At 54.4% G+C, this 10,531-nt stretch overlaps 1 protein-coding gene across 1 annotated transcript in view; it reads right to left on the bottom strand.

The window, feature by feature from the left end:
• COL23A1 (collagen type XXIII alpha 1 chain) overlaps positions 1-10,531 on the bottom strand; it is a 284,627-nt gene that overhangs the window by 13,569 nt on the left and 260,527 nt on the right. Inside the window, 8 exon segments of the mRNA XM_025040611.1 lie at positions 6-15; positions 946-999; positions 1,874-1,900; positions 2,544-2,570; positions 3,367-3,483; positions 7,080-7,106; positions 8,481-8,507; positions 10,092-10,118. Of these exon segments, the coding sequence (XP_024896379.1) occupies positions 6-15; positions 946-999; positions 1,874-1,900; positions 2,544-2,570; positions 3,367-3,483; positions 7,080-7,106; positions 8,481-8,507; positions 10,092-10,118 (316 nt within the window).

Raw genomic sequence — 10,531 nt, forward strand, 5'->3', positions numbered from 1 at the left:
CTGGCCGGGTTCCCCCTGTGGAGACAGGGTGGTTGCAGACAGGTATGCACTGCTGGGCCAAAGGTTCCCATGGCCCCTCCAGCCCCTTCTTCCCAAAAGGCTCAGGGCCTCATGTATGCAACTGGCACCCCAGTAATGAGGCTCTGACCTCATGCCGAGTAGAGATAGGCAACCAAGGCCTAGGAGCCCAAGGCTACATGGTGACTTAGCCTCGTCGCTCACCCAGACCCACTATCACCTGCCTCTGATTGCCAGTCGAATGAGGCCCAAGGGCCCAGGCCCTCCAGGGACTCCTAACTTAAAAGGGCAAATTAGAGGTGAAACCACTTCTCCTATTCACGACATGGGCCGCTCTGAATGGGGCCTGTGGAGCAGAGCAGTGTGCTGTAAAGTCACCTTTGGCCCTGGGCCACCGTCCTCTCCCCGAGGCCCCACCCTGCAGCAGAGCCTTCACTGTGAGAGTGAGCCCCTGGGGCTGCCTGGGGCTGCTGGCTCTGAGACGAGGCCCGGGGGAACGTGGCTGAGCCCACCTGTGCAGCATGGGGCTCAGGGCTCTCCCCAGCCCAGGGGACTCGGAACCATAACCGCCTTCTGGGCTGAGGCTTGCTGCACAGTCGGGGCAGCTCGGGGAATTGAGAGACATTTTGGAGACAGGCTGGCTGGGATTTGGTGGCTGTCACGGAGGGTGATATAAGCCAGGATGGTACCCATTTCCTGGCTTGGGGTCAGGGCAGGGAGGAGGGCCACCTAAGATGGGAACCAGAGGACTTGAGGGTGTGAGAGGAGACAGATGGCCTGGGTGACGAGTGGGCCCTAGGGCCTGCCCACTGCCTCTCTCCAGGCTGCCTTGGGTGTCAGCCCGGGCCTCCATGATGTGAAAGGGTCAGGTGGTGCTCACCTCAGATGGTGGGAGGTGGGGAGCTCCATTGGGGCACAGGTACCTACCTTGGGCCCTGGGGGTCCAGGAAAACCTGGCTGGCTTGGCGTCCCATCATCTCCCTGAGGACAGAACAGTGGAGGCTGCAGCCCTCAGACCTGGATACACTGGCTGGGCCCTCAGGAGGTCAGCTGGCCACCTGTTTGTACTCCCCAGCACACCTGTCCACTCCTGGCACCAGCACAGGGCAGCTCCTCCCTCCACTCCTCGCCCTCTGTCCCCTGCTCCCAGCAGCCCAGGGCCAGCTCACAACACGCTTCAGCGGGTGTGTGTAGAAGAAATGGGTGGGCAGGTGAAGGAGAGGGAATTTGTTCTTCGGTCAACAACTATCTTGTGAGCACCCTCTGCGGGCCAGGCAGACGAGGTGCCTGCTCGGTGGGTCAGAGGAGGCCAAGGGCAAGGAAATATCCGGATAAATACACAGTACCATGCCCAGAAGTAAAAGTGCCAAGATGAGAACATAAGAGGATGGAGGGACGGAGAGGAACTTGAGGAGGGCCTGCTTCAGCAGATGGCTGGGATGAGGAGGGGATAGTTTTGCTGAGACCTGCAGGAGGCGGAGGAGGCCGGAAGAGGTGGGGTAAGATCACCTTGGGTCAGCGTCACCGGCTGTTTGGACAGAGCACGGCCCAGCCTCCTCATTCGAACGTGCTTGTCTAACACGCCCCCAATGACGCTGATCCGCTGACCTTTGGGCCACACTTTAAGAACCAGTGTTCTAGGCCCCCAAGTGGGCACAAATTTGATGTGTTTGAGGAAGGGAAGGAATGAGCGAATGAGCGAATGAGACCCACCCACAGTGAGGACTCGGGTCTGCTGAGGAGCAGGGTGCCTTCCCTGTGGGTAGCCCCATTTCTGCCCCGTGTCCAGCCTCTGCCCTTCTCCCCAGCCACCTCCCACAGCTCCGCCAAGAAGCCCCTACACGGCCCTCCTTACCTTCTTTCCAGGAACGCCAGGCTCGCCCTAAGGGGGAGACAGTGGGTGCAGGAGAGTTTAGAGCCATGTGAGCATTGGCTTTTGTGGAGAAGTGTTCCATGACCCCACCCAGCATAGCCCAGAGACCCCAGCCCTTCAGAAAGAAGCACATGGTGGTGGGGCTTGGGCTCTACTCCCAACCTGGTCCCTCCCAAGCTGAATGACCCTGGGCAAACTACTGCTCTTGAAAGCAGGGATATGACGCCCCCAGCCTCAGAGGGTCTCAGAGGGCCACTGTGACATTGGAGAGGATGCACTAAAAACGCCCGTTTCACAGCTGCTGCTCACTAAATGCAGCTCCTTCTCTCCCCTTCCCCCTTCCCCATGGTTGGGGGTGGGGGGGCTCCAGGTCCTGCAGGGAGGCCCAGAGCCAGCCTTCCCACTGCAGCAGGCATTGCTCAAGGAGGGGAGGAGGAGAGCTGACGCCTGGAGAGGGCTTTAAAAGCTAGCGTGTTTTATTATTCTTACCTGGTGTAAAGGTAAGATAGGAAAGGTTCATTATACTCCTTTACAGGTGAGTAAACTGAGGCCCAGAAAGATGAAGTAACTTGCCCAAAGTCATGGGACCCAGCCTCCTAACCTGCTGCCTGGGCTTCAACGGGGGTGGGGACAAGGAGTGAGGAGCACTCACCTTGGGCCCCGGGGTTCCGTTCGGGCCCTGGAACAAGAGAAGAGAAGGTGTTAAAGGTGATAGTGGAGGCTGCTCCTGTCCTTATCATCTATATTTTACAAAAGGTGACACCAAATCCCAGGGAGGAGGAGGAGGCAGGGCTATGGTTGGAACTGGCCCATGTCTGGGACAGCTTCTTGTCAGTGACAGGTGGACTGCAGGCTCCCTCCCAGGTATGTGCAAATTCTGCCAGGGCTGGTGGCCTGGCCCGTCTCTTCCCACTGCTTGTGGGGCAAGAGCCCAGGTGTGTGCACATGTGCACTCGCACAACCGCATGTAAGACCCCAGGTGGGTGTGTGCGGGGGCAGGGCTTCTGGGCCTGGGACCACAGTCCTGCCAGCCTGGGCCTCCTAAATGCTCTGGGTACTGACCATCTCGCTGTCTTGTCCAACCTTTCCTTTGGGACCCAAAGGACACACAGAGGAGGGCAATGAGAGGACATTGGGATCCCACAGTTAGCTGGGCCCACAGCTCCTGCCGGACCCTGGGCTGGGCTCCAAGCACTTTCGCTCTGGATGATAGTCTGACTGGGGCGTAGATTGGGATTTGGGAATGAGTTTGGGGTCAAGGTCTTAAATGGGGCTAGTGATCCAGTTAGTGTTAAGTTTAAGGTCTCTTTGGAGTAAGGGTCTGGGTTGGGGTTGGGGGTAGAGTTAGGGTTAGGTCTAGCTTTGGAATGGGGATAAGACTGTGGTTGTGGTTGGGGTTGTTTCTGGAATGAGGATTTGGGGTTTTGGTAGGTACAGGACCAGGTCCCAGGTGGTCCAACTCCATGCACTCTTACCGCTGGGCCTGGTGCTCCCTTGGGGCCATCTTTCCCAGTGTCGCCAGGAGGGCCCCGGGCCCCAGGGGGCCCAGGGGGCCCTGGAGGCCCAGCCACTCCTTCTTGCCCTTGGTCTCCCTGAAAGAGATGGGACCTGGCATGACTCTGAGGGTGAGAGGAAGGGGTTCCAGCCTCCAGGGAGAGGCCCCCTTAGATGGGCCACCCAATGCCTTCTCCTTCCTCAGCAGGCTCAGGGAAAAAGGCTTCGTTATTGGTCCTCTTGCCACTTCTTGGTGGCCATACAAAGCGATGGGTCCCTATACCTTGGCATAAGAGGCCAACGGGCCCTTTTACACTCCAGGAAATGTGCCATCTCCCCACCTGCGGTGTGTAGGTGAGAGACAACACACTCTGGGTTGGGAGAAAGCATGTGTGCCCAGGGGTCCCCCTCCTGGAAAGGGGGCTGCACATCCCCTGAAAGGCCTCCTTGGCTGGTCAACTCCTGCCCCTTAAGTGACGGAGGTGCATGCCTGGGCATTTGTTCCCGAGAAATGAAAACTTATGTTCACACAAAACCTGACCACAAATGTTCACAGCAGCCCTATTTGTAAGAGCCCAGATGGGAAACAACCCAAATGTCCTCCAACAGTGAATGGTTAACCAGCTGGGGGACATCTGCCATGGAACAGTGCTCAGCAGTAAACAAACAGGAACAAAGTACTGACACGAAGCCACCTAGATGCATCTCATGGGAATCATGCTGAGGAAAAAAAGCCAATCTCAAAAGGTTACATACTGTGTGATGGCATCTACGTAACATTCTTGAAATAGCAAAATTATAGAGAGGGGTTAGGGATGGGGGCAGGGAAGGAGGTGACTGTGGCTGTAAAAGAGTAGCATGAGGGATCTTTGTGTGGTGGTTGCAAGAATCTATGAGGGTGATACAAGTGCATAGAACTAAATAGACACAAATAAATAAAACAGATGAAATCTGAATGAGGTTGGTGGATTGTATCAATTTCCTTAAAATTGTATCAATTTTAAGAGATTGTACTATGGGACAGCAAAATGTCACCACTGGGGGAAACTGGATGACGCGTACATGCAATATGATTTATTACAACTGCATATGAATCTATACTTCTCACACACACACAGAAGGGCGACGGAGGCCCTCAGTCTCTCTCATGCAGCACCAAATCCCCAACTTGCAGGCTGGTGTTAGTACCGGGTCAGACCTCAGCCAAAGCCCTCACCTCGTGGCCCCACCTGCCAGGAGGGAAAACCACGGTGCCACCGGCATGTCTTGCTGCCCCAGCGGTGCCCGCCCTGCTCTGGCACAGAACATAGGAAGGGACATGCTGGCTCACAGTGCCAGCAGTGCCGGACCTTCCCGTAACCAGGAAGGGAAGAGGCTTTTGTGGGGCAGGCCCTGCTGTGTGCCCGGCACTGATGAGACAGGGTATCCTGGGGGTTGTCTCATCTTACACTGTGACCACCTGGCCAGTCACTGCTCTTGTCCCATTTTACAGATGGAGTGGTCAGGGTCACAGGGGGTAACCACTTGCCCAGGGTTACAGAGCTAGAAAGGCAGCAGCTCCTCTGGCCACGGAGGCATGTGGGCATCATCCATGGGCCCCATGATATGGAAGAGCTCGCCTCTCCAGCCAACTGCACTGAAGTCTTAGCTCACTAGTTTGCCCAATGAAAAGCTTAACTGCAGCTATCAGTGTCCACCACCCAGGTCTTATCAGTCTGACACGGCCAGATCCTGACCAAGGGGATGGAATCCCACCCGAAGTAAAGGTGACTGTGTTTGGTTAGGTCACTCAGCCATGGGTGGTGATGTTGGTGGGTAATTCCTCTTTCATTTCATGTTGTATCAGGAAGAATTTGAAGGCACCCTGTTCCCTGTTGCTCTCATCACAGCTCAGGGATCAGATGGGTGAGGTCTAACCCTGGAAATTCAGGGTGAGTCGAGGGGAGCACGCAAACCAGCAGGCCTGGATACGCCACTTGGCCAGTCTACCTTGAAGATGCGGCGATTGAATAAGTGATGGTCTCTACTTATGAAGCCCGGATTGAGCCGTGGGAAAACCATCTGCAGCAAACAGGTCATGTGGTCAGAGAGGCAGGAGGTGATTTAGAAAGCCACAAGGCTATTTGTGGAGGCATGTACCCCAGCCCCGAGAAAGGCAGCTCAGTGGTTGCGAGTGGCAGACTGTGCTCTTCAAAGGCGCTGCTACGCTCGCTCCCATCCCACGGGCACCTCTGCAGTGTGACCTGGCTACTCCCCATCAAGAGCTGGGGTCTGTCTATTCCTCCCACCCCTCACTTGACTCCAGGTGGGCCCTGTGACAGATGTGACCAATAGAATGCAGTGGACGTGATGCTGTGTCTATTCCAGATGTAACTCTTAACAAGCCTGGCAGTCTCGGCTTCCTGCCTCTTGGAATGCTGTTCTTGGGAGTCCCCTACATGTGCACTGCTGTGCAGGGAGAAGCCCCAGCCACACGGAGTTCCTCCCCGGCTGAGCTCCCAGGGGGTGCCATCACCTTTGACTCCAGGTCCCAGTGCCTCTGCCTGCAACAGGAGAGACCTAGCCAACGCAGGGTATCCTGAGAGATAGTGGTGCATTGTTGTTTAAGCCATCCTTGGGGGCGGAGGTTGTTTCACAGGGGCGAGACCACTGGGACAACAGGGAGTTTACCCGTGAAGTGGGGAGGGGTTGGATCCTCCAGGCTCCAGGCTGAGGTGTGAGCACGCCTGTAGGGAAGATCAGCTTCCACATCCAACGGAAAGCAAGCAGGAGTTTTCAACGCAGCCACCAAACTTAGGGTGACTTCAGGGACATCTCTCCAGCTTTATGTGGCCCTGCCCTCTCCCTCCTATCAAAGGCCCAGCACAGAACAGCTGTGTCTGGGGAAGGGCAGGGAACTCAGCCTGGCCACCCCCTTTCCTGTTCTCTGCCCCCAGCTCACGACCACCCAAGATGTGGGCCCAGATGGCCTCATTTCACAAACTGGGCTCAGAGTCACAAGGTTGCAGAGCAGAGCTGGGACTGGGACCCAGCCCAGCCTGACTGCAAAGCCCCAGCTCACGCTCTCTCCGCGCAGCCACCCTTTCCCTTTCGTCCCCACATACAGTGCCCTTTCCTCACTCACCTTCCACTCCACTCCCCCCAGACTTGGCAGACGCTCGCTGTAGGTGACCGGCCCACTGGCTACAATTTCCACCCCATGACCTTCTTAAAGACAACTGGGAATACGCCACTTTCTTGCCTTTCTCTGGGCAGCTGGTGCCCACCTCTCAGCCTCTGCAGTGAGGCTGCCACCCCCACCCAAACCACTAAGGGACGCTTTGCCAAGACCTGCTTTTGTGGGGGCCATTCTACCTAAGGTCTACACTCTCCTTCAGCTTCTGTTGAGGCGACTGACCCCCACCCTAACACCCGCTGAAGGTCAGTCTCTGGTTTGGGACCAGTGTGAGGCCCACTGTCCGCCCATCCAGAGTGGTAAGTGTGATGAGAGGTCTGCTAGAGATGCCCCGTCTGTTCCAGACCAGGTGCCTGGAACTCTCACTCAGTGGCCATTTAAATGAGACTTTGCAGCGAGATAGCCGGCGGGTGGGGCTGGGGGCTGCTCACTCACCTTCTATGATAAGCTACAGGGGTGCCTTATCATAATATAAAACAAACCGTGTGGGTAGGTGAGGGGGTCTTGCTCAGATCTTACCCGGGGGCCAAAGTCTCCTGGTGCACCCTGGGGACAAAAAATAGGGAGATATGTCACCACTGCTTTTATTATTTCTTCACATATATTGAGTATTTACTCTGTGTTCGGAGCTTCGCATAAATTCCATTTTTTCAAAAATCACATGCACGCTCTATTTTAGCTCCATTTCTCATGAGAAAACAGAGAGGCTGAGTAATCTGCCCAAGGCCATACACCTAGCAGATCCAGGTGGTCTCTGACATATCACCAGCCCCAGCCATGGTGGACCAGAGACAAACCGCTCACACTGTGTCCTCTTGGAATCTCCCAACCGCAGAAGAGCGAGGGATCATTATTAGTTGATTATTGGTTTTAGGTCACCAAGTTTGGCGGCAGTATGTTATGCAGTGAATGATGCCAAGGCACCAATTTCTCTCTGGTTTCAAAGCTCCTGCTTTAATCATTTCTAAGACTTGGAGGCATCAGCTAGAACCAGCAGGAAGGCAATCACTGCACCTGCCAGCTGCACCAGAGTCTCATGGTCTGCAAAGAACACTCAGATCATTACCTCAGGCAGTTGTCTCTAGGGATCTATGAAGTTGCTTTACATTTGTAGATGGGGAAACTGAGGCCCAGAGAGCTGGGCAAGTCATTGAAAGCCACACAGTTGGTAGAGCTGGAATGCAAATCTGAGGCTGTGAAACCAGATCCTGTGCCTTGGTCAGTGCTGATTGGGGACTGGGACACTGGCCACCCTTAACTAAATGACCCCCGGTGGGGTAGGGGGTGCATGGCCCAGCCATGTCCCCCTAATTCGTGCATAGCTCTTCCTTGGTCCTGCTACACCTGGGTCTGCTCTGGTTCCTGCCCGCTGATCCCACCATGGGACACACACGTCTTCCCTCTCTCCTGCTCCCTTATGAAGCTCTTGGAAGTCTCAGCCCTCCAGAGCTGTGGCCATGACATTTAGCACCAAATGCCAGGGACGTCCTTCTCACAGGGGGTTCTGAGGATCCCAGGGGCTGCTCTCTGCCATCTGTTTTCTTGGCAGGGGTGTCCTCCCCACAAAGAATGTCATCAGCAGTCATTGTTCAATTCCTAGGCCTCTCCTTGCACCCCAACCCCCGTCCCTTTTCATGATTAATTACTTGAGAACTTGTCATTCTGGGCAGACTGTTCTGACTTTTGTTACATTACGCTGTCAAGGGAACTAAGATTCAACCCTCTGGGCACTTTAAATTGTCAAATGTAAGCCTTATAACCATTTGAGCAGGTGGCTTGCTAAAATGCCTTTACAAATGGTGTAACCAAGGCTCTATGAGGGATGTGACATGCCCAAAGTCATGCTTTGGAACTGAGGTTTGCAGGCATTTGTCTGGATCCTTCCTCTGCCTATTGCACCTTGGACACAGCATTGCTTACCTTTTCTCCCTTGGGGCCTGGAAGTCCCTGGAGAAGGAAGGTGGAGAAAGAACAGGAGTGAGTGAAGAGGACTAGGCTGGAGCCCTTCTGTTTCCCTAAGGCTTTGAGGGCAGAAGGGCCCATGAAACTGAACAGAGCTGTGGGTGGCTGAGTGGAGAAACACACAAGCCTGTTAGCCTTTAAGGAGGCTGCCCGTGCTGGCCCCAAAGAAGTGCCATACCTCAGTCCTCAGTATGAGGGACTCGGGGGACTGGGTGGGGGGGGTCACTGGTATCCTCTCTGGACCGGGGCATAGGCGCTGGTCACTCCCCTTCAGAGAGCAGAGCCCTCTCTGCTCAGCACCCCTGTGCCCGAGTGCGGGTGAGGAGGCCACTGTTCTCGGAGTCTGAGGGGTGTGAGTGTAGGGTGGCTCTATGCAGGCCACAGTGGCTGGCATCACTCAGTGGCTGTAGGGCAGTGTTTCTCTTCCAGTCCTACCAAGTATGAGGCCTTCTAGGGAAGAAGGTCAGGCCACCAGGTGACAATGTGGGGCTCAGAGTCCCTGGGGTTGGGGCCAGGTTGGGGCGGGCCTGTTTGGGTCCAGCACTCTTGGTCAGGGACTGACCTGCTCAATGGCCTCTATCCATTCCCAAACCATCCATTATCTCTTCAGCCAGTAATGGATTTGATTGTCCATTCATTCAACAACTCGTCTATCTAGGCAGTTGGTTCTTTCCTTCATCCCTTAATAATGCACACATCATCAGTCAACTCATCAATCATTTGTTAGTTCATTCATTTCTTCACTCATCTGCTTAACCGTCATGAATTTATCCACCCACTAAATCACTTACTCTTCCGTGCATCCAACTATTTCTACAGTTACGGATTCATTATCTCATTTGATTGTCCTTCCATCGATCCTTCCTTCCTTCCTTCATCCATCAGCCCATGCACTATTCATAAGTTCATTTGTCTGTCTATCTATCCATCCATTCACCTATTTGTCTAACCATTCATCAGTCCATTGGTCCGTCCATCCATCCATCCATCCATCCATTCCTATTTGTCTAACCATTCATCAGTCCATTGGTCCATCCATCCATCCATCCATCCATCCATCCATCCATCCATCCATCCATCCATCCATCCAATCAGCTAGCCATCCCTCCTTCCTTCTATTCATCTATCCATCATCCATTCATCCACATCCAATTATTTATTTAATTGTGCTATCTCCCTGTGCACCTTATTCATTCTGCTGAAGATGCTCGTGGACCACAGGCACCTCAGCTCGCTGCCCACAACAGAAGTACTGAGACTGTATGGGGGATGCTCTGCACCTGGGGCCTGCTGGGAGGGGCTTATTTGTTTTGAGGGCTCAGTATATGCCAGGAATGGTGCTGTCTACAGTTCTCCATGTCCCCAGCATCACTGTGGGGAGGAATAATGTGCCTCTTTGACAGATAAGAAGCCTCAGGCTTGGGAGGTGAAGAGGCCTCCCAGGTGGCTTCTCTTTGTGCTGAGCCAGGTTCTCAGTGGCCCCTTCCCTCCGGTGCCCCATGGTAGCTTGCAATCCCATAGTGGCAGCCCCATACTAGGATCACCTAGAACTGCCCTGTCATCACTTACAGGCTTGCCATCCAGACCCAGTGGCCCCTGGAAAACAAGAGAGAGAGAAAGAGTGAGAGAGTGAGAGAGTGAGAGAATGAGAGAGTGAGAGAGAGAGAGAGAGAGAGAGAGAGAGAGAGAGAGAGAGAGTGAAGGAGAGAGAGACACTGATGTTAGAAATTACACATGGCAAGGCATTTCCTCTGTGTTATGACCCCAGAGGCACTCCTGAGTGACAAGAGACCAAAGCCTGTCCTGGGTACATTTCATGCAGATTTGGTGGTGGTGGGTGGGTGTCTGGATGTTGTTTGCTGCCCAGAATCCCCTCCTCTGACAGCAGAGTCCCATTTCTTTTCCAAAACCATCCTGATCTCCACCCGTGGGACTTGGGCACGTGACCGCATTCCCTTGGCCAGGGCGATTGGTTCAGGAATGAGCATCATGCTTGGGACTTTGAAAGG

Source organism: Pteropus alecto, unplaced genomic scaffold, assembly GCF_000325575.1.
Source record: "Pteropus alecto unplaced genomic scaffold, ASM32557v1 scaffold78, whole genome shotgun sequence".
In the NCBI taxonomy this organism is placed as follows: Eukaryota; Metazoa; Chordata; class Mammalia; order Chiroptera; family Pteropodidae; genus Pteropus; species Pteropus alecto.